The sequence below is a fragment of the Schistocerca americana genome, chromosome 7 (genome assembly GCF_021461395.2).
Source record: "Schistocerca americana isolate TAMUIC-IGC-003095 chromosome 7, iqSchAmer2.1, whole genome shotgun sequence".
Taxonomy (NCBI): Eukaryota; Metazoa; Arthropoda; class Insecta; order Orthoptera; family Acrididae; genus Schistocerca; species Schistocerca americana.
The window spans coordinates 83,342,200-83,367,536 of record NC_060125.1 but is presented as its reverse complement, the minus strand read 5'-3'; the positions used below and the strand labels follow the sequence as shown (position 1 = coordinate 83,367,536).

General features: G+C 43.8%; 1 protein-coding gene across 1 annotated transcript in view; it reads left to right on the top strand.

Moving 5' to 3' along the window:
* The first annotated feature begins 20,491 nt into the window (after positions 1-20,491).
* LOC124622086 (lipase 3-like) overlaps positions 20,492-25,337 on the top strand; it is a 175,099-nt gene continuing 170,253 nt past the window's right edge. The window contains exon 1 of the mRNA XM_047147662.1: positions 20,492-20,654. Coding sequence (XP_047003618.1) covers positions 20,550-20,654 — 105 coding nt within the window. The 5' untranslated portion in view covers positions 20,492-20,549. The remainder of the gene's footprint in view (positions 20,655-25,337) is intronic.

Here is a 25,337-nt window from a genome sequence, read left to right as displayed (position 1 = left end):
AATACATTCCCTCGAGGCGAGGATGCAAAGCACTACGTCGAGTGTTGTGCAGCCTCAGTCTCAACGCCTACATGCCTTACTCATGGAACTTCTTCCAATTGACAGTTACCATAGAGCACTGTTTGCACATTCCACGTCTTTGCTATTGGAGATTGGAGCCAACGAGCTTCAGAGACAATGTGTCCATGTGGGAGTATAGCTTTTAACTTAGTATTCGATTCGAGCCCGCCCTCCCCCTCCCCCCCCCCCCCCCTCCCATGAACCATGGACATTGCCACTGGTGGGAAGGCTTGCGTGCCTCAGCGATATAGCCATACCGTTGGTGCAATCACGATGGAGGGGTATATGCTGAGAGGCCAGACAAACGTGAGGTTCCTGAAGAGGGGCAGCAGCCTTTTCAGTAGTTGCAGGAGCAACAGTCTGGATGATTGGCTGATCTGGCCTTGTAACACTAACCAAAACGGCCCTGCTGTGCTGGTACTGCGAACGGCTGAAAGCAAGGGGAAATTACAGCCGTAATTTTTCCCAAGGGCATGCAGCTTTACTGAATGGTTAACTGATGATGGCGTCCTCTTGGGTAAAATATTCCGGAGGTCAAATAGTCCCCCGTTTGGATCTCCGGGCGGAGACTACTCAGGAGGACGTCGTTATCAGGAAAAACAAAACTGGCGTTCTACGGACAAGAGCGTGGAATGTCAGATCCATTAATTGGGTAGGTAGTTTAGAAAATTTAAAAAGGGAAATGGATAAAGTTAGATACAGTGAGAATTAGTGAAGTTCAGTGGCAGGAGGAACAAGACTTCTGGTCAGGTGAATACAGGGTTATAAATACAAAATCAAATAGGGGTAATGCAGAAGTAGGTTCAGTAATGAATAAAAAGATGGGATCCCGGGCAAGCTACTAGGGGCAGCATAGTGAAGACATTATTGTAGCCAGGATAGATACGAAGCCCACGCCTACCATAGTAGTACAAATTTATATGACAACTAGCTCCGTAGACGACGAAGAGATTGAAGAAATGTATGATGAGACAAAAGAAATTATTCAGACAGTGAAGGGAGACGAAAATTTAATAGTCATGTGGGACTGCAATTCGATAGTAGGAGAAGGAAGAGAAGGAAAAGTTTTAGGTGAATATGGAATGGGGATAAGGAATGAAAGAGGAATTCTGCACAGAGTATAACTTAATCATAGCTAACAATTGGTTTCAAAATCAATGAAGAAGGTTGTATACGTATAAGAGGCCTGGAAGGTTTCAGATATATTACATAATGGTAAGACACAGATTTAGGAACGAGGTTTTAAATTGTAAGACATTTCCAGGGGCAGATGAGGACTCTGACCACAATCTATCGGTTATGAACTGTAGATTAAAACCGAAGAAACTGTAAAAAGTTAGTAATTTAAGGAGATGGGATCTGGATAAACTGCAAGAACCACAGGTTGTAGAGAGTTTCAGAGAGAGCATTAGAGAAAGATTGACAGGAACGGCCGAAAGAAATACAGTAGAAGAAGAATGGGTAGCTTTGAGAGATGAATTAGTGATGGCAGCAGGGGATCAAGTAGGTAAAAAGACGAGGGCTAGTAGAAATCCGTGGGTAACAGGAGAGATATCGAATTTAATTGACGAAAGGAGAAAATGAAGCACGCGAAAAGGAATACAAACGTTTCAAAAATGAGATCGGCAGGAAGCGCAAAATGGCTATGCAGGGATGGCTAGAGGACAAATATAAGTATGTAGAGGCATATATCACTACCTACAGGAAAATTAAAGAGACCTTTCAAGAAAAGAAAAGAATATCAAGAGCTCAGATGGAGAACGAGTTCTAAGCAAAGAAGGGATAGCAGAAAGGTGGAAAGAGTATATAGAGGGTCTATACAAGAGCGACGTACTTGTGGGCGATATTATGGAAGTGGAAGATGAAATAGGAGATATGATGTTGCGTGAAGAATTTGACAGAGCACTGAAAGACCTAAGTCGAAACAAGGCCCCGGGAGTTGACAAAATTCCATTAGAGCTAATGATAGCCTTGGGAGAGCCAGCCCTGACAAAACTCCTCCACCTGGTGAGCAAGATGTATGAGACAGACGAAATACCCTCAGACTTCAAGAAGAATATAATAATTCAAATCCCAAGGAAAGCAGGTGTTCACATGTGTGAAGATTACCGAACTATCAGTTTAATAAGTCACAGCTGCAAAATACTAACACGAATTCTTTACAGACGAATGGAAAAACTAGTAGAAGCCGACCTCGGCTTGGAATCCGTAGAAATGTTGGAACACGCGAGGCAATACTGACCCTACGACTCATGTTAGAAGATAGATTAAGGAAAGGCAAACCTACGTTTATAGCATTGGTAGACTTGATTAGAATACTCTCTTTCAAATTCTGAAAGTGGCAGGGATCAAATACAGGGAGCGGAAGGCTATTTACAATTTGTACAGAAACTATATGGCAGTTATAAGAATCGAGGGCCATAAAACGAAGCAGTGGTTGGGAAGGGAGTGAGACAGGGCTGTAGCCTATCCCCGATGCTATTCGGTCTGTATATCGAGCAAGCAGTAAAGGAAACAAAAGAAAAATTTGGAGTAGGAATTAAAATCCATGGAGATGCCGATGACATTGTAATTCGGTCAGAGACAGCGGAGGACCTGTAAGAGCAATTGAACGGAATGGTTAGTGTCTTGAAAGGAAGATATAAGATGTACATCAACAAACGAGGATAATGGAATGTAGTCGAATTAAATCAGGTGATGCTGAGGGAATTAGATTAGGTAATAAGACACTTAAAGTAGTAGATGAGTTTTGCTATTTGGGAAGCAAAATAATTGATGATGGTCGAAGTAGAGAGGATATAAAATGTAGACTGGCAATGGCAAGGAAAGAGTTTCTGAAGAAGAGAAATTTGTTAACATTGAGTATAGATTTAAGTGTGAGGAAGTCGTTTCTGAAAGTATTTGTATGGAGTGTAGCCATGTATGGAAGTGAAACATGGACGATGAATAGTTTGGACAAGAAGAGAATAGCAGCTTTCGAAATGTGGTGCTACAGAAGAATGCTGAAGATTAGATGGATAGATCACATAATTAATGAGGAAGTATTGAATAGAACTGGGGAGAAGAGGAGTTTGTGGCACAACTTGACTAAAAGAAGGGATCTGTTGGTAGGACATGTTCTGAGGCACCAAGGGATCACCAATTTATTATTGGAGAGCAGCGTGGAGGTTAAAAATCGTAGAGGGAGACGAAGAGATGAATACACTAAGCAGATTCAGAAGGATTTAGATGAAGAAGCTTGCGTAGGATAGAGTAGCATGGAGGGCTGCATGAAACCAATCTGTGGTCTGAAGACCACAACAACAACATTCGATCCGAAAGGTTCTGTCACCGCTGACTACAGACCGATGCTTTGTGCCTAGTTGTCGCGCTCTCCACACACCTTCCACCTTTCTCATCGGCGCGGTTTTGTCTCCTCAACACGGATTGCTTCCCTCCAAATTTCTGTATCGTATCATTACGATTCTGCCGACCGCATACATAGTCCAGTTACCATATTATATTTTCACAGATTGTATTACACATAAAATTCATATTTAGTAAAAAACCAGAAACATTCATAGTGACAATATAGAGGTATGTAAACCACAGGTAAAATATAACGACAATTGAATGAAAATTGTGAATGACAAAGTGTTGGTGTTACGGTGTTCGGAAGGATCAGACGGTTTTGTGTTATTTCAGTTACTTAAGCATTCAGTCAGATTTATAAAAATAAGAGTTCATTGGCAAAGAATGATGAGTATACTGTGCTATGAATGACAGTAGAAGTCAATGGAAGCAATAATGACTAAAGTAGTTACAATAATTGGAATAGACGGATTCCGAATATTTGCGATATTTAACAACAACAAAACACTGAAGCGAAAGATTATCCGGGAAAGATGACTGGATGTTCAGGAAAACTACTCACCTACGTGCACTTTTCTGATTGGCTTTCTAAAGGCGTCGACGTGTGACTGCATTGTTTTCTGGCTCCATGTGTCTGGTAGTGACAACAATTAAGTAATGGGGTTAAATCGATTTTCAGAACTTTCGGTGTACTTTCATTGCATCTGCATCAGAGTTTAACTTATTCACGGCTGAATAATTACGCTTCAAATCACAGCAACATTTTCAGATTTAAAGCTTGGTTAAAATTCTCAAAATCGTTTTGTTTCACCGCCTGCAAAATTAAAAAGCAAATTAGTTCTGTTCGAACACGCTTTAAAATAACATGTTTTTTTCCTGAAGTGCAAAAATATTTTCTTCGTATAAATGTGGCAATGCGACGAGTTAATATTCACGCAGCCTCTTGAGCGGACGTACTCGAAGGAAAGGGTTTCTTCGATAAGTACATAAATGTTGAAAACATTATAGAGCACGAGGTACAAATATTTATTTTTATATTGTATTCTCACAACCTAGATAGTCCTTATCAATTGTGAACATAACAATGTATGTTCCATTCCTTACCTTTCTTGTTATTTTCTTCTCATAAGAGAGTGGTACGTCGCTGTATAAGGTCAGCAAAATAAAACCGACCAGAAAAATTTTTCGTGTACCTAGAATATCTGCATCCAGAGCGGATAATGGGAGTTGAGTTGTCTGTCTGAACGTGCACGAAATATTTTCTGGACCAGCTTTACTTCGCGCAGCCTGCGGAACTTCAAACTTTTCTGCCGAATTTTGCAGTAGGCTAGGGAAAGGTCAGAGGGAAACCCAAATCGGAATAATTGTGAGGGGATTTCCAGTTACAACACTGGCCTTACAACCGAGTCAACTGTCCCGAAATCCTTGGTCAGAAATGGGGGATAGGATATACCCAAGTCAAATTTTGTTAAACTGTAGTGTAAGTATATTTGTTCATGTGTATGCACAGTAAAGTCAATGATTTGTTCGACAGGTCCACTAACAATACGATAATTTTATTACATGCTGAGTCGCAGATAGGCACAACAAAAAAGACTCTCACAATTAAAGCTTTCGGCCATTGGCCTTCGTCAACAATAGACACACATGCGCACACACACGCACTCGCGCAAACACAACTCTCACACACACGACTTGTGTGCGTATGTGTGTCTATTGTTGACGAAGGCTAATGGCCGAAAGCTTTAATTGTGAGAGTCTCTTTTGTTGTGCCTATCTCCAACTCAGCATCTCCGCTGTACGGTCAGTAGCAACTTTCCTTCTCATCATATTGTTACATTCTATCCTGGATTTTCCATTGTTTGATTTTATTACATCTGCTTTCATATCACTCTGCAAGATACTTGTTATGGAGAGAAACCAGACGGTTTGACGTTCAGTTCTATGTCACATTTCAAACCGAGCACAACTTTAAAACACATTTGTATACGTCATCAATCGAGGCAGGATGGATGGCAAACAGAGTGAAGTTAGATTCCGGGTCAGTGGGACCTGATGCTGGGATTAGTGATGATTAATACGCCAGGGCCACCAGCGATTGCCTGAGTAATGTGAAGACTATTCTGCGACAAACGCGACCTCGGCGAGACGATAACCTCTATCCCTCCGAGCGTCCTTGCTCATCCTGTATCCACTGCCCCCAGTAGGAAGTGCAGACTGCGATATAGCAACGAAAGCATTTGTTCATGGCCGAAGACTTAATCTTGTTATGAGTAAGCGTTCTGATGTCACACAAAGTAATACTGCCGCAAACTCACCAGCGCCTCATTGGACAAGTCTTACTGTTACTCACACTTGACATATGTCAATGCGGTCACAAGGTCATCGCTGTATGTGAATCTTGCGGAGTGAAATTCCGTCGTACCTCAAACAAGTAAAAATTCAAATCTGACGAATGTGACTTTGAATCATAAAATAAACTATTGTTGTAAAAAACTCGACTATTATTAAATCTTTCCATCGACAGCCACTCGACAGTTGGTACCTGTAAGAGTTTTTTTTAAAAAGCAACACTATTTTCAGAAATTTTAAAATCTCGAAGAATTTAAGAAGTTAGCCGTCTGACCACAAGTTGCACGCTTGCAAAATGAATGCTTCCTTGTACAGTGTAAATAGCGATACAATACTTTTTACGTTTTGGACTGATGCATTACGACTTTAGTTGTACCACTAACAATTATCTGCTGTAACTTTTTTATTCTTTCCCGGTTTTTTATGTTGCCACCTCATTACACGGCGTAATCGTTACGCTCTAATTCGGCACATTGAGCTTTACCACAATCCTGAAACTTATCCACTTCACTTGACTTTACAAAACACACACATATGGATAGCCGTATATCAATTTGTATGAGAATTCATGACATATCTTTATTTTATGCAAACTCGGTTTTAACAAAAACATTTTATTTGATAAGTCCTGCTTGACACTGAGATTGCTTTTCTCGACGCCACAATGTCTGCTTGTGCATAAATTGCCCATTAATTTCAGTGCAGAATTTTTTCAAAAAACGAATGTGTTAAAAACATAAAAACTATACGAAAAAAAATTGCATAATTTACAGTTCATACTCAGGATAATGCCAGCCCACATGTCGGCACGTTTGTTTCGAGTACGCTGCAGGAGTTCCGCTGGAAAGCCCTTACAAATCCTCCGTACAGTCCCGATCTCTCCCGGAGACGTTTCCATATTTTTGGAGCCCTGAAGAAAGACATTCGTGGCAGTCGATTTACTTCGGTTCAAAATGGCTCTAAGCACTATGGGACTGAAACATCTGAGGTCATCATTCCCCTACACTTAGAACTAATTAAACCTAACTAACCTAAGGACATGACACACATCCATGCCCGAGACAGGATTCGAACCTGCGACCGTAGCAGCAGCGCGGTTCCGGACTGAAGCGCCTAGAACCACTCATTTACCTCGGATGAAGAAGTGCACGTCTGCGTGCAAACACGTGGTTCCGTAGGCAACTGCCAACATGAATGCACTGACCGTCTTGTGTCACAATGGTATGAACGTATTAACAGTTAGGTCGATTACTTTTTAAACAATAAAAAGTTTACTTACTTTTTCCATCTGTCTTGCTTTCATTTGAGGACCATTTTTATATTTGTGAAACGCACTGACGACCATCAGTACTTTCTTAGTGATCACTTGCTGTTCCTCGTCTAAGATGGGTTCACTTTGATCACGTCGTTTGACGACAAACAATGTCACACAGTAATCTGCTTTTGTCAACAGGAGATAGTTGCAGGGCCTTGATTCGTCCGAAGTGTACCTAGAATTCAAACAGCAGGTAGTCTTATCTCGGTCTGCGCTCGATCGATACGTCGACGGTCATGTCCGATGCTCGACAAACTGCCTCAGTAAATATCGCACTCTCCACCAAGGAGTACTTTTTGCCACCGGCTGGAAACAGCCTGTGAGTGCTGACGAGGAACAACAAGGAGACGGTAGCGTTGAATATTCTCCATCAACGAGTAGGTGGTGGAACAAAACGACGCCGATGAACGTACAGGGGTTCTAGATGGTGACCTGAGGATAGGAACCGATGTCTAGAAACGTCATCCAACGACGATATAAATCGCTGATGTTACAGCAATACAAAGGCAAGTGCTAGGGTTATATCTACTAATATTAGCTTTCAGTCGTACTTCACTCGCGCATATAACGAGGGAAAATTTCTGTCATATTTCTCTGTACGCACACTAATCTCTCTCTTATTTTATCTTCATGTTGCCTGCATGATATGCCCATCGGTGGCATTAGAACTGTTATACCGTCTTACCCGAATAATGGTTCTCTACCTGTACCTATTGGGAATTCACGAAATCAATCCCACATCCTTCCAAAGATTCCCGTTTAAGTTCAAAATGGCTTCAAATGGCTCTGAGCACTATGGGACTTAACATCTATGGTCATCAGTCCCCTAGAACTTAGAACTACTTAAACCTAACTAACCTAAGAACGTCACACAACACCCAGTCATCACGAGGCAGAGAAAATCCCTGACCCCGCCGGGAATCGAACCCGGGCGTGGGAAGCGAGAGCGCTACCGCACGACCACGAGCTGCGGACCCCATTTAAGTATCCCGAACACTCTGTTACACTTCTGTATGAGCTACACCGAACAGTAACGGTCCTGGCATCTACTCTCCGAATCCAATCGATGTCTGCTCTCATATCTACTTGCAAGGAAAACCGAACATTGGAGCAATACTATAGAAATGATTGCAGCAAAGTCTTGCATCCTTCACAGATAAACCGCATTTTCCAGGGAATATGTGTACTGCAGTCTACGTCCGTAATACTAACTTGAAGTGTTCGCCCTATTTAAGATTTCTTCATAGTACTACCCCTGAATATTTACGCCATGCGACGTGCCCAAGCAGTCTGCTACTAATTTTTAAATAGGTCAAATTGGGTCCCATCCCTTTGCATCTGTGTAATGAGTGTGGATTGAAGCTGTCAAACAGTTGTTTCATAAACAGTACGTTTTTCTGAAAATTGTTTTGAACAATTAATTCAGGACCCCACTCAAAGCGTAAATGGTTCCGGAAACATATTATGACCTTTTAAGAAAGAACAGACCTGAGCAAATAGGGAGCTTCATAATGGATACAAGCGTTAGTATCCACAAGGTTGTTGTGGCGAGACTGAAGGCTGTAACCTGCAAATCCACCAAACATAAACACAAAATTTATTTATAAAAGTAGATAAAAATTCACTTGATGTCTCCCTAAGAGACAGTCTCCACTCTTTCCAAATTAACTAGGTAAGTGTAGACAAGGTGTGGATTACATTAAAGGCAGAAGAATCGATGTCAGTTTAGAGACAGGTGATAAATTAAGAACAGACGGAACTGATCCCCCACGGTACCCGAAACAGGTCACAACACTGTTTCAGAAACAACGAAAAAAGCATGCCAATTCCATAAGAAAGAAAAATCTCCAAGATTGACAGTGGATTACTGAAGTCAGAAATTTAGCGCTGACTTCAATCCGATAGCTTTTAATAGTTCTCACACCGAAACTTTGTCTCGAAATCTGGCAGAAAATCCAAAGAGATTCTGGTCGTGTGTAAAGTACATCACCAGCAAGACACAATCAATACATTCACTGCGCAATCACGATGGTAATGTTACCGACGTCAGAGCCATAAAAATTCCAGCTCTCGCATCCAGAGCAGCTGCAAACAAAAGAACCTTATAAGACAATATTTTCGGAGCGGCGAAGCAACTTAAATCATTTAATAAAGGCAAGTCTTCTAGCGCATATTGCGTAGCAATCAGTCTCCTTTCAGAGTATGCTGACATAGTAGCTCCACTATTGGCACTCAAATACAACAGCTCGCTCGACGAAAGGATGCGGAGTTCACACCAATACTGCGGGAAAGAAGTATGAATCCTCTAAGTTACAGGCCCATATCGCTGACATCGATTTGCCGTAGGATTTTGGGGCATATACTGTGTTCGAACATTATGAACTACCTCGACGAAAACTATCTATTAACACATACTCAGCACGGATAAAGACAATATCATTCTTGTGAAAACACAACTAGCTCTTTATTCACAAGAAGTAATGTGTGTCGTCGACAGGTGACCAAAAATTGATTCCATATTTCTAGATTTCCAGAAGGCTTTCGACACCATTCCTCAAAAGCGATTTCTAACCAAATTGCGTGCCTATGGAGTACGATCTCAATTGTGTGACTAGATCCGTTACTTCCTGTCAGAGAAGTTAGAATTCGTACTAATTGACGGGAAGTTAAAGTGATATCTGGCGATCGCCAAGGAAGTGTTATTGGTCCTCTGCTATTATTAATCTGCTTAAATGATTCGGCAGACAATCTCAACACTGCTCTTCAATTGTCTGCAGATGAAGCTTTCGTTTACCGTCTAGTACTGTCATGAGAAGTTCGAAACAATGGCACAATAATATAGACAAGATATCTGTATGGTGCCAAGAGTGACAGTTGACTCTAAATAATTAAAAGTGTGAATTCTTCCATTTGACTACTAAAACGAATCCGTCAGATTTCGGTTACACCAGAAATCACACAAATCTAAAAAGCTGGCAATTAAACTAAATACAAGGGTCGGAACTTAAATAGTGGCAACTATTTATTCACAACCGATGCAAAAGTGTTAGATGTTTGCACCTGTTACTGTCCAGAGTAGTCAACAGCGTTGTGTAGAACCCGTTGCCAGGAATGTGGAGGGCGTAGGATACCGTTAGCAGGGCCTGTTCTCTTGTTGGTGCGAATGGAGCGGTCTACTGCCTGTCGAATCTCTGGAACAGTTCTGAAGCGAATGCCACGAAGTGGTTCCTCCATCTTCAGAATCAAATCAGAGTCACAAGGACTTAAGTCCGGGGAGTATGGTGGATGGTACAGTACTTCCAGTCCCATCGACCGAACAGAGCAGCCACAGCTTGCGCTGTATGCGCCTGCCCATTGTCGTGTAAAATGATGGGTGGGTTGCGCAGAAAGTGTCGCCGCTTCTTTCGAAAAGCTGGTCGCAGGTGATGGTCCAAAAACGAACAGTAATACTGTGCATTGACGGTCTGCCGTGGAGGAACGTAATGGGTTAGGATAACACCATCACAGTCGTACACGAGAATCACAATAACTTTAGACCGCTCCATTCGCACCGTCGACAGGACAGGCTCTGCTAACGGTAGACTACGACTTCCCCACATCTCTGGCAACGGGTTCTACACAACGCTGGTGACTACTTTGAAGGACAGTCACAGGTGGAAACATGTAACTCTTTTGTATCGATTGTGAATAAATAGTTGCCACTATTTAAGTTCCAACCCTCGTACCTAGGGATTACAGTTACGAACAACTTAATTGGAACGGTTCCATAGATAAAGTTGTTGCAAAAGCGACCCAAAGACTACGTTTTACAGGCAGAACATTTAGAAGATGAAACTGGTCTACTTGAAGAGAGTGCCTGCATAACGCTTGTCCATCCTCTGCTAGAGTATTGCTGCGCGTTATGGCATCCTTACCGGACACGACTGAGGGATGAAACTGAAAAAGTTCAAAGAGGGGCACCTCGAATTGTCGCAAAGTAGCGGAGAGAGGGTCACGGACATGATAAGCGAATTCAGGTGGCAATCAATGAAAGAAGGGTAATTTTCGTTGCCGCAAGATCTTTTCACGAAATTCGGATCACCAACTTTCTCCTGCGGGTGCGAAAATGTTTTGTTGAAGTCCACCTACATAGAGGGAAATGACCATCGTAATAAAATGCAGGAAATCAGAGCTTGTGCGGAAATATTTAAGTGTTCTTGTCTCCTGCGCGCTGTTCGGGTCTCGACCAATAAGGAAACAGTATGAAGGTGGTTCGATGAAGCCTCTGCCAGACACTTTAAGTGGGTTGTCATGTAGATGTAGGTTGGCGAGCAGGGGAGAGAGGGGTGAAGACACTCGGCATATGTACACTGAGGTGACAAAAGTCGTGGGATACATAGAGATATCACATATACAGATTGGTCGTAGTACAGAGCACACAAGGACAGTGCATTGGCGGAGCTGACATTTGTACTCAAGTGATTCATGCAATAAGATTTCCGACGTGATTTTAGCCGCTCGACGGCAATTAACAGCCTTTGAACGCGGAATAGTAGTTGGAACTAGACGCATGGATCATTGGGTTTCGGAAATTGTTAGGGAATCCATTATTCCGAGATCCACCGCGTCAAGAGTGTCCCAAATTCATGGCATTACCTCTCACTACGGACAACGCAGTTACCGACAGTCTTCACTTAACGACCTAGAGCAGCAGTGTTTACGTAGTGTTGTCTGTGGTACCGACAAGCAAAACTGACAAGGGGAGGCCGCCAATTATGAAATTCAGATTCGATTCATGCTGCGCATAATAAAAGCTCATGGCCAGAGGTGTAATGTGGCAAAGCACCAAGATGCACTTCTCAGCCATTGCCGAGAAAATCGACAGTTAAAAGAAACCGTTCCGGTGAAATACTCTCTACGATTAATTATTTTCTACAGCGTCGTGGCGCAGCGGTAAGCGCTCGGGTTTGTAATCCGAGGGTCGCCGGATCGAATCTCGGTCAATGCATTTTTTTATTATTAGTTTTTTGTAGTATATATATATATATATATATATATATATATATATATATATATATATATATATATATATACTATTAATGAATTGCTTATGCATGTTGGTGAAGGCGGATCGCTCTCCAATTGTACCGCCTCTATTTTTCCGATTGTTTAACAGGGTGTACCAAAGCTCTCACGTCCGCACTGATTTTCGAAGATGTTATAAGTTGCGCTAGGGACAGCATCTACCTTCTTTCGAAGTTAGCAGGTTACTACGCTGTTATGCGGCAGCTCGTTTCGGCCCTTTCAACATCTGTCCTTCAAGTGTAACGAGCGAGTAACGGAGTTTATATTTCATACCTGCCACAGCAAATTTGTGTTCGTGGGGTCTCTATTCTAATTCGAACGTTTGACTTACGCTGTACGTATTCGTTTTGGAATATCGTTTCTACGTCTTCCCTTAACTATACGTGTTTAACATTATGAAGACAATTAGTAACATTTGTGAAATACAACTTTGTTTGCGGAAAACATAATGATGTTCGTAGTCGCCAGTTTTTCCACGACAAACGACTTTCAACAACTTATTATATGCACAATCGTTGCAACTGATTGCCGGGAATTATATATATATATATATATATATATATATATATATATATGCATGTGTGTGTGTGTGTGTGTGTGTGTGTGTGTGTGTATAGACACATTTCAATAACAAAAAACAAATACTAAAAAAAAAAAAAAGGTTGCATGGTGCGAGATCTGATCCGGCGACCTTCGGATTAGGAACCCAAGCGCTTACCGCTGCGCCACGACGCTGTAGAAAGCTAATAATCGTAGAGAGTATTTCACCGCAACGGTTTCTTTTAACCGTCGATTTTCTCGATAACGGCTGAGAAGTGCATCTTGGTGCTTTGCCACATTACTCCTCTGGCCATGAGCTTTTATTATGCGCAGTATGAATCGAATCTGAATTTCACAATTGGCGGCCTCCCCTTGTGAGTGAAATAACGGCAGGAAATCAATGTGGGACGTACGGCGTACGTATCTGTTAGTACAGTGTGGCGAAATTTGGCATTAATGAGCTATGGTAGCAGACGACCGACGCGAGTGCCTTCGTTTACAGCACGACATCGGCTGCAACGGCTCTTCTGGGCTCGTGACCACTTCGTTTGGACACTAGACAACTGGAAGACTGTGGACCAGTCCCGATTTGACTCGGTAAGAGCTGATGTTAGGTGAGTCGTGGCGGTTTCAGTTTTGGCGGGCATGGTACTCCGCTGGTGCCACTAAGTACTTAGGTTGCCGATATCGATCCTGATCCTATGACGGGAGCGAGAGTCATTCGCCTAGGCGTGTTGTTGGTTGTTGGCGGTTTCTGGTAGTGACAGTTATCTGGAGAGCACGTGGCTGGCAAGTTGGGGGACTCCTGCTGTCCGGTACAGGCCTAGAGAAGCGCCGAGTGGTTAGATCGGTCTGAGGCCAACTCTGGCTGCTGGGTTAAGGACAGGTAGCGGCGAGTTGCGGGAAGAGCGGTGGACGCCGCGTGCAACCTGGGCGGCCAGCTCACGGCAAACTCTGGAACCTTAAATTTTACGGAACATCGAAAAGACCGCCTGTAAGGATTGAAGGCAGTAACACCCCGGCTTGGAATCCTAGAAGTCACGGCTCCTTCACACCTGCGTGCAGTTAAGAGTTTTTTTTTATTGATACTTGTTATCGTAAGGCCACTTCTGTGTTAATGTGGAATTAGACCTCTCACATTAACACGCCTACGAGTGATTGTGTGCATGGTCAGTTATCAGTGTAATGAATGGTAATCTGTTGTTCCAGGCCATACTCCATGCAAGTGTATGAGCATTCATAGAGAATGAGTTGATGAAACTGAGGTTGTAACATAGTCTGTGTCGAAGGCAAGGCATCCTTTGTAGATGAGCATGCCCTAGTTATTGGATTAGCAGGCGCTGATCTTTCACCTTTTAATTTTCAAGTAATTTCAAGAACTGTTAAGCTTGCAACTTGTGTGTTTAGTCGCTTCCGCGATAAGTTAGTATTGCCTACGTCCTGGGCATTCTCATCTGTAGGCTTATTTGGGCAGATTACTGTTCCCTTCTGAAGTGTGTTGGCAGAGTAGTTTTGGCAGCGGACGATGCGTTCCTGTTTCCTGGGCCTGGAGCAGAGACATGTTTTGTTTCTTCTGTAGCGACAAGTCCGTCGTCGCACGACGCCTAGGTTGACCTGCAGCCAGCCGCCTCTACCAGCCGCACCGTATTGGCTCAGGTAAATCTGATGGCTTGATACGTGACATGGCGGAGTGTCGCCATTTTATTCGGAACTCTTGATCTATCTAAGATCGTGAAGCCTGCAAGCACGTAAGCTTTGAAGCGTGTTCTGCAAGCCCGAAGTTCCTCGTAAAAAATGTAAGTAGGCTGTTTATGTTTTTATGTTGGTAACGCTACGTAGCGCTCTGTATGAAAATCACTGACTGTGCTGTGTGCAGTCTGTGGCTGGTTGGCATTGTTGGAATATTCGCTATTGTAGTGTCGGGCAGTTGGATGTGAAGAGCGTGTAGCGTTGCGCAGTTGGAGGTGAGTCGCCAGCAGTGGTGGATCTGGGGAGAAAGATGGCCTAGGTTTGAGAGCGGACGATCTCGACGTGTGTCCATCAGAAACAGTAAATTTGTAATATTGGATATCATGAACTGATATATATATATATATGATGACTTTTGAACGTTATTAAGGTAAATACATTGTTTGTTCTCTATCAGAATCTTTCATTTGCTAACTATGCCTACCAGTAGTTAGTGCCTTCAGTAGTTAGAATCTTTTATTCAGCTGGCAGTATTGGGGCACGCTATATTGCAGCAGTTTGAGTAACGAAAATTTTTGTGGGGTAAGTGATTCATGAAAGGTATAGGTTGTTGTTAGTCAGGGCCATTCTTTTGTAGGGATTATTGAAAGTCAGATTGCGTTGCGCTAAAAAAAATATTGTGTGGTAGTTTAGTGATGATCAGAATAAGTAAAGAGAGAAATGTCTGAGTACGTTCAGTTTTGCTCAGCTGTTTGAAAATCAAATAACGTAGAGGTTTTCCAGCACTGTCATTTATAAAATTTTTCTAAGGGGATGTTTCAAAATACCTGCTCTTTAATTACTTGTTTAAACCTTGCACTCTTTTTGCTACTTCTGGAGCGTGATAAGTTTTAAAGCCTTTTACTTACGAGTATTAGCTGTTGAATTTTTCTTTTATCCACAATTATCAGCTTACTCCTCCCACTGTTAAACTTGTTTGCTTGTTGTCTGTTGTCTATGGTAGCTGCCTGCTGTATTTGCCAGTATTTTTTTTTTTTCGCTGGATTGTGTATTTATTTAAAGGTCATTGTCACTGTTTCTGCCGGTGTGTACCAGTTCGGAGGCAAATTTAAGTTGCATGTCTTCCGAGCTTATATTTTGGGGGATTGTATATCTGTATATTTATTTAAGGGTCAGTCTCAAAATTTCTCCTGGAGTGTACCAGCTGGGAGTCAGATTTAAATTGTATACCTCCCCAGCTTTGTTTGTATTTTGGAGGATTATGTATTTTATTGCTTAAGGGATTTTATGAAGGCTTGTAGATTGTTAAGGGCTTTCCAACAGCCACAATCAGAGGTATGACTTGTTATCCTTCTGCGTTTTGGGTGGGCCTTGTCTATTTGTTTATGTTATCCATGCTTGGGAATTGTTTGTACATTTAGTGACAGTGATTTGTAATTCATTTTACTCGTAAAAGTCAGTTTTTTGCAACCGCTTCCAGCCACACCTAGTTGAGGTGACTTCTTACTTGAATTTGGGGACTGTATATTCCTGGTATCAAACCCTCTTCTTAATGGTATAAATAGTTGAAGTCTGTTATTAATGAACTGATCCTGTTCAACTTCTTAAATATTGTGAGCGTTGTTATTGTGTTTAACAAGGTTTCTAATTTGTAGTTGTAACAATTCTTGTTAAGCAATACAGTGTATTCCATGAAACAAGAAATGACAAAATATGTCGGTGCACCTTCCATGTGTTTTTCCTTAAAATTATCCGAGTGCTTGTTGTTAGGTACCAGTAGGGTTTGAGTGTGGCGCAGATCCCAAGATGCCATGGACACAAGTTGTCAACAAGGCACTGTGCGAGCTAGTGGTTTCTCCATAGTGGTGTGGGCTGTATTTACATGCGATGGATTGGGTCCTCTAGACCAACTGAACCAATGACCTGGAAATGGTTATGTTCGGCTACTTGGACGCTATTTGCAGCCATTAATGGACTTCATGTTCCCAAACAACGATCTTTTATGGACGAGAATGTGATATATCACTGAGCCACAAAAGTTCACCATTGGTTTTAAGGCATTCTGGACAACTCGAGTGAATGACTTTGGTACCCAGTACGGTCGACATGAATCCCATCGGCCGGCCGGGGTGGCCGAGCGGTTCTAGGCGCTTCAGTCTGGAACCGCGCGACCGCTACGGTCGCAGGTTCAAATCCTGCCTCGGGCATGGATGTGTGTGATGTCCTTAGGTTAGTTAGCTTTACGTAGTTCTAAGTTCTAGGAGACTGATGACCTCAGATGTTAAGTCCCCATTTATGGGACATGGTCGAGAGGCCAGTTCCTTGACAAACTGTTTCACCGGAAACAGTTCCATTATTATAGATGGCTAAAGAGGCAGCATGCCTCAATATTGGTGCAGGGGGTTTGCAACGATTTGTTGAGTCCATGCCAGATAGATTTGCTGCACTACTCCGAGGAAAAGGAGGTTGTTGTTGTTGTTGTTGTGGTCTTCAGTCCTGAGACTGGTTTGATGCTACTGTATCCTGTGCAAGCTTCTTCATCTCCCAGTACCTACTGCAGCCTACATCCTTCTGAATCTGCTTAGTGTACTCATATCTTGGTCTGCCTCTACGAATTTTTACCCCCCCCCCCCCCCCCCCCACGCTGCGCTCCAGTACTAAATTGAAGATCCCTTGATGCCTCAGAACATGTCCTACCAACATATCCCTTCTTCTAGTCAAGTTGTGCCACAAACTCCTCTTCTCCCCCATTCTATTCAATACCTCCTCATTAATTATATCTACCCATCTAATCTTCAGCATTTTTCTGCAGCACCACATTTCGAAAGCTTCTATTCTCTTCTTGTCCAAACTATTTATCGTCCATGTTTCACTTCCATACATGGCTACACTCCATACAAATACTTTCAGAAACGACTTCCTGACACTTAAATCTATACTCGATGTTAACAAATTTCTCTTCTTCAGAAACGCTTTCCTTGCCATTGCCAGTCTACATTTTATATCCTCTCTACTTCGATCATCATCAGTTATTTTGCTCCCCAAATAGCAAAACGCCTTTACTACTTTAAGTCTCTCATTTCCTAGTCTAATTCCCTCAGCATCACCCGATTTTAGTCGACTACATTCCATTATCCTCGTTTTGCTTTTATTGATGTTCATCTTATATCCTCCTTTCAAGACACTGTCCATTCCGTTCAACTGCTCTTCCAAGTCCTTTCCTGTCTCTGACAGAATTACAATGTCATCGGCGAACCTCAAAGGTTTTATTTCTTCTCCATGGATTTTAATACCTACTCCGAACTTTTCTTTTGTTTCCTTCACTGCTTGATCAATATACAGATTGAGTAGCATCGGGGAGAGGCTACAACCCTGTCTCACTCCCTTCCCAACCAGTGCTTCCCTTTCATGTACCTCGACTCTTATAACTGCCATCTTGTTTCTGTACAAATTGTAAATAGCCTTTCGCTCCCTGTATTTTACCCCTGTCACCTTTAGAATTTGAAAGAGAGTATTCCAGTCAACATTGTCAAAAGCTTTCTCTAAGTCCACAAATGCTAGAAACGTAGCTTTGCGTTTCCTTACTCTAAGATAAGGCGTAAGGTCAGTATTGCCTCACGTGTTCCAACATTTCTACGAAATCCAAACTGATCTTCCCCGAGGTCGGGTTCTACCAGTTTTTCCATTCGTCTGTAAAAAATTCGCGTTAGTATTTTGCAGCTGTGACTTATTAAACTGATAGTTCGGTAATTTTCCCATCTGTCAACACCTGCTTTCTTTGGGATGGAATTATTATATTCTCCTTGAAGTCTGAGGGTATTTCGCCTGTCTCATACATATTGTTCACTAGATGGTAGAGTTTTGTCAGGACTGGCTCTACCAAGGCCGTTAGTATTTCTAAAGGAATGTTGTCTACTCCCGGGGCCTTATTTCGACTCAGGTCTTTCAGTGCTCTGTCAAACTCTTCACGCAGTATCGTATCTCCCATTTCATCTTCATCTACATCTTCCTCCATTTCCATAATATTGTCCACAAGTACGTCGCTCTTGTATAGACCCTCTATATACTCCTTCCACCTTTCTGCCTTCCCTTCTTTGCTTAGAACTGGGTTTCCATCTGAGCTCTTGATATTCATACAAGTGGTTCTCTTTTCTCCAAAGGTCTCTTTAATTTTCCTGTAGGCAGTATCTACCTTACCCTTACTGAGATAAGCCTCTACATCCTTACATTTGTCCTCTAGCCATGCCTGCTTAGCCATTTTGCACTTCCTGTCGATCTCATTTTTGAGACGTCTGTATTCCTTTTTGCCTGCTTCATTTACTGCATATTTATATTTTCTCCTTTGATCAATTAAATTAATTATTTCTTCTGATACCCAAGGATTTCTACTAGCCCTCGTCTTTTTACCTAGTTGATCCTCTTCTGCCTTCACTACTTCATCCATCAGAGCTACCCATTCTTCTTCCACTGTATTTCTTTCCCCCATTCCTGTGAATTGTTCCCTTATGCTCTCGCTGAAACTCTCTACAACCTCTGGTTTAGTCAGTTTATCAAGGTCCCATCTCCTTAAATTCCCACCTTTTTGCAGTTTCTTCAATTTCAATCTACAGTTAATAACAGAGTCCACATCTGCCACTGGAAATGTCTTACAATTTAAAACCTGGTTCCTAAATCTCTGTCTTACCATTATATAATCTATCTGATACCTTCTAGTATCTCCAGGATTCTTCCATGTATACAGCCTTCTTTCATGATTCTTGAACCAAGTGTTAGCTATGATTAAGTTATGCTCTGTGCAAAACTCTACCAGGCGGCTTCCTCTTTCATTTCTTAGCCCCAATCCATATTCACCTACTATGTTTCCTTCTCTCCCTTTTGCTACTACCGAATTCCAGTCACCTGTGACTATTAAATTTTCTTCTCCCTTCACTACCTGAATAATTTTTTTTTATCTCATCATACATTTCATCAATTTCTTCATCATCTGCAGAGCTAGTTGCCATATAAACTTGTACCACTGTAGTAGGCGTGGGCTTCATGTCTATCTTGGCCACAATGATGCGTTCACTGTGCTGTTTGTAGTAGCTTACCCGCACTCCTATTTTTTTATTCATTATTAAACCTACTCCTGCATTACCCCTATTTGATTTTGTATTTATAACCCTTTATTCACCTGACCAAAAGTCTTGTTCCTCCTGCCACCGAACTTCACTAATTCCCACTATATCTAACTTTAACCTATCCATTTCCCTTTTTAAATTTTCTAACCTACCTGCCCGATTAAGGTATCTGACATTCCACACTCCGATCCGTAGAACGCCAGTTTTCTTTTTCCTGATAACGACGTCCTGTTGAGTAGTACCCGCCCGGAGATCCGAACGGGGGACTATTTTACCTCCGGAATATTTTACCCAAGAGGACGCCATCATCATTTAACCATACAGTAAAGCTGCATGCCCTCGGGAAAAATTACGGCCGTAGTTTCCCCTTGCTTTCAGCCGTTCGCAGTACCAGAACAGCAAGGCCGTTTTGGTTAATGTTGCAAGGCCAGGTCAGTCAATCATCCAGACTGTTGCCCCTGCAACTACTGAAAAGGCTGCTGCCCTCTTCAGGAACCACACGTTTGTCTGGCCTCTCAACAGATACCCCTCCGTTGTGGTTGCACCTACGGTACGGCCACCTGTATCGCTGAGGCACGCAAGCCTCCCAACCAACGGCAAGGTCCATGGTTCTTGCACTACTCTGCACTACTCTGAGGAAAAGGAGGTACGACACGATATTAAGAGGTAACGCATGACTTTTCTCACGTCAGTGTAGATGTGCATGCTGCAACGCTTAAGCGCTGTACTGACAGTGTCACTGACACATGACGATGTTTGACGTGTGGCTTTTTTCGACGCCCCGACCTCGTTAATATGGCAGCGGACGTCCGCAGAGCACTTGCGCAAGCCAGCCGCTGCGGCGTCCCTACGGTGCAGCTGAGCAAAGTCCACCGGGCGTGACTCAGGAGCTGGTAGCCGGGCCGCGCTGAGCTGAGCTCCCCCTCCCCTCCACCCGCCCCTCCAGCCCAGCAGCCACGTGCGCGCTCGGCCGATAAAGCTGCGCTCCCGGGCGCTCAGTCGGGCTGCGACTGCGACCCGGTAAGCACGCTTCTAGTTCCGCCGGTCCCGCCGCTGCAATGGCCGCCACCGCCCTCTTCCTGCTGCTGCTGGCCGCCTCGCACCTCGCCCTCTGCGCCGCCGTTTCCACCGACGACTACAACCCGGACGTCGACTTGTCCACCGTGAGTACACAAAACGAAAAGCAGTACGAATGTTTTCCGCCGGCGCGCCCATCGCTAATACGTTATTTACGACGTGTGCTGATAATACTGGCAGCGATGCTGCATCATCCCCGAGCCGCCAACGCTTCACACTTCACCTCTGACTTGCCCGGCGACATTACCACGCGTTCGCGCGTATCTTTGTGCCTACTGTTGTCCAAAAACAAAATCTCTTTGTTAGCCCTAACCCCCCTCCGCCCCCCCCCCTCCACCAACCCCCCCCCCCCCCCCCCCCGCCACCGCCACCCCTCGTAGCGCATACACCAGAGGCAACGCCAGCTGAGAAATGAAACATTTCAGCAATTCGTGCAGCGGACAGCGATGCTCATAATATTTTTATATATGCATATGATGTGTTAGTTCCGGACCGGTGCACTGTTTGTGTGGGCGGGGGCGGCGGTCTCCCGGGCGAGATCAATACTCGCCTAGTGCGCCCCGCAGCACGAAGGTGTCCGATCGCGTCCGAGCCGGCGAAATCGAACGGGTCGCGACCCCGCCCACGCCCTTGTCGAGTCTCTCTTTCACAGCTACCGTCACACATTTCGGTTGTCAGCCAACGGTAACTTTGGAAAGCCGTGAAGAGCGATGGAAGCGAGATAAAGAATAAATGTCTCAACAACAAGATTAGGAAGTAATGTTGCACACTGCAGAAGTACTCTGTCAGTAGCAACAAGTGGAACTCGCTGAAACCTTAAACAGCGTGCGTCCAAGGCTCTTAACTGGAGTTTTGCCTTTTCTGAGCAACTACACTACTGGCCATTAAAATTGCTACACCACCAAGATGACGTGCTACAGACGCGAAATTTAACCGACAGCAAGAAGATGCTGTGATATGCAAATGATTAACTTTTCAGAGCATTCACACAAGGTTGGCGCCGGTGGCGACACCTACAACGTGCTGACATGAGGAAAGTTTCCAACCGATTTCTCATACACAAACAGCGCTTGAGCGGCGTTGCCCGGTGAAACGTTGTTGTGATGCCTCGTGTAAGGAGGAGAAATGCGTACCATCACGTTTCCGACATCGATAAACGTCGGATTGTAGCCTATCGCGATTGCGGTTTATCGTATCGCTACATTGCTGCTCGCGTTGGTGGCGATCCAATTACTGTTAGCAGAATATGGAATCGGTGGGCTCAGGAGGGTAATACGAAACGCCGTGCTGGATCCCAACGTCCTCGTATCACTAGCAGTCGAGATGACAGGCATCTTATCCGCATGGCTGTAACGGATCGTGCAGCCACGTCTCGATCCCTGACTCAACAGATGGGGACGTTTGCAAGACAACAAACATCTGCACGAACAGTTCGACGACGTTTGCAGCAGCATGGACTATCAGCTCGGAGACCGTGGCTGCGGTTACCCTTGACGCTGCATCACAGACAGGAGCGCCTGCGATGGTGTACTCAACGATGAACCTGGGTGCACGAATGGCAAAACGTCATTTTTTCGGATGAATCTAGGTTCTGTTTACAGCATCATGATGATCGCATCCGTGTTTGGCGACATCGCGGTGAACGCACATTGGAAGCGTGTATTCGACATCGCCATACTGTCGTATCACCCGGCGTGATGGTATGGTGTGCCATTGGTTACACCTCTCGGTCACCTCTTGTTCGCATTGACGGCACTTTGAATAGTGGACGTTACATTTCAGATGTCTTACGACCCGTGGCTCTACCCTTCTTTCGATCCCTACGAAACCCTACATTTCAGCAGGATAATGCACGACTGCAAGTCTCAGGTCCTGTACGGGTCTTTCTGTATATAGAAAATGTTCGAGTGCTCCCATGGCCAGCACATTCTCCAGAGATCTCACCAATTGAAAACGTCTGGTCACTGGTGGCCGAGCAACTGGCTCATCACAATACGCTGGTCGCTACCTCTTGACGATCTGTGGTATCGTGTTGAAGCTGCATGGGCAGCTGTACCTGTGCACGCCATCCAAGCTCTGTTTGACTCAATGCCCAGGCGTATCAAGGCCGTTACTGCGGTCAGAGGTGGTTGTTCTGCGTACTGATTTCTCAGGATGTATGCACCCAAATTGCGTCAAAATGTAATCACATGTCAGTTCTAGTATAATATATTTGTCCAATGAATACCCATTTATCATCTGCATTTCCTCTTGGTGTAGCCATTTTAATGACCAGTAGTGTATATACCAAATTTAGCGCGAACTGGTACCAAAGGCAAAGACCCAATGCGGAGCACAGTTCTGCAGAGTGTTTGGCAAGCTTCTCCCTAATTTTGATCGATAGTATATTGTCATTCACATACACTCTAAGACAAAAAAAGCAAAGCACCACGAAGAAGCAATTACCCGAATGGGACGGAAATCAGTAGATGTGCTGTACAAGTACACATTCAGAAAAATTATACGGGTTATTCAAGACAAAGAGCTTCGCAAACTGAGGAAGTCAATAACGCGTTGGTCCACCTCTGGTCCTTATGCAGTGAGTTATTCGGCATGTCAGGCGATAGTCAGGTTGTTTCCCCAGTTCTGTCTGAAGTGTCTGCAGACGCCCCTTCGGCCTAGAATCTCAATGAAGAAGGTAGAATTGTCTTCAGTGATGAGCCCCGCTTAGAAATGAACCCCGACGACCAGCCAAGATGTGTCTGGGGATGCGCCAGACACCTATGGGACACCATCCTGAATGTAGCCCAATCGTATAGCCCACTGACCAGGAGTGATGGTCTAGGGTGCCATTTATTTTCATAGCAGGACCACTTTGGTTGTCATCCGTGGCACCCTTCAGCACAGACGATATTCTACTCTCCTTTCCTTTGCCCTTCATGGCAAACCATCTTGGGCTTTCATTTCGGCAAGATCATGCCTGCCCGCACAGAGTGAGAGTTTCTGCTGGTTGTCTTCGTACTTGGCCAGTAAGGTCGCTGAACGTCTGCTCAATTGAGAGCGTTTCGAGCATTAAGGGCATGGTCCTCCAACCAGCTTGGGATATTGGAGATCTGATGCGCCACCTGTACAGAATTTGGCACGATACGCCTCTGGAGGACATCAATCAATGCCAAGCCAAATAACTGCTTGCATTAAGGGCCATATGTGGTCCACCAAGTTATTGACTTGCTCAATTTGTGAAGTTCTTTCTCTTACATAAATCATCCACTTTTTCTGAACGTTTGTGTGTACATGTACAACTCATCTACCGACTTCCATCGCATTCAAGTAATTCCTTCGTGATGCGTCGTTTTTTTAATTCTTTATTGAATGTATTATTTTTTCAGTAAATTAAAAAATAATAGTTTTCGATGTATGAAGATAGTAACTGTTCTCGAAAGAACAGATACCATTGATTACCGTGCAGCTTTTCTAGAATAAATGATAATTAATTGAAACCCGCAGCTGCCGACAGGTGTTGTTGATATCCCTCTGAGCCACCGAGGACAGCAGCTCGTGGTTGTGCTGTAGCGTTCTCGCTTCCCGCGCCCGGGTTCCCGGGATCGATTCCCGGCGGGGTCAGGGATTTTCTCTGCCTCGTGATGACTGGGTGTTGTGTGTCGTCCTTAGGTTAGTTAGGTTTAAGTAGTTCTAAGTTCTAGGGGACTGATGACCATAGATGATAAGTCCCATAGTGCTAAGAGCCAAATGAACCATTTGAACCACCGAGGACACAGCTGAATAGCGCGACAGCAGGGACTTATCCCTTGCACGCTTCCCGTGAGACTCATTCCCATCCGTCCACAATCTACATACCTAATGTACCTAATAGATATTTACCCATCCACTCATTACCCGCGCACACTGCGTGGACGGTCAAATATCTATTAGGCACATTAGGTATGCAGATTGTGGACAGATGGGAATGCGGGTCTAACGGGAAGCGTGCAAGGGATGAGTCCTTGCTGTCGATCTCTTCATCTGGGTCTTCGGTGGCTCAGATGGTAGCCGGCACGGTAGCTCAGCATGTTCGGTCAGAGAGCTGATTGGCCTCTGTAATAAAAAAACTGAGTGGAACGATCAACATACGAACTTGTACGGGTGTCACGTGACGTCCGCAACGACCAAACGACCAAACACAACGATCAACAACGAACAAAATGCAAAAAAATAAATAAATAAAAATGGATAGAGCGTCTGCCATGCAAGCAGGAGATCCCGGGTTCGAGTCCGAGTCGGGGCACACATTTTCAACTGTCCCCATCGAGGTATATCAACAGCACCTGTCGGCAGCTAAGGGTTTCAATTAATTATCAGTTTTCGATGTGTTTTATAGTATTACAGTAAGAATTTGGACACAGTTTACAGAGCACTGAACTGTTATAACTGTTCGACTATACAGAGGTAACTCTCTATACATAGTGCTCTGCAGAACTTAAGGACGGAATACATAAAGTAACATAACATATTGTGGAAATGATTGAAAGAGAGGGAGCATCTGAGCAGAGATCTCCCAGTCATGCGCAGAAAGTTGGACGTTACATGTTGATAGGTCAGTGTTACTACATCGCCAAATGGGGCTGATGAAGGAATGGAAAAAGACATTGCGCAGTTAACAGTGCACTGTGGCGCTGGTCCCCATTACAACACGGGCTGGAGACAAAATTTTGACTTCACACGGTAAAGAATAAGCGGGAAACTGGAAGAAGGACGAAGAGTGACGTGCGTAGCCAGGGACTTTGGTATTG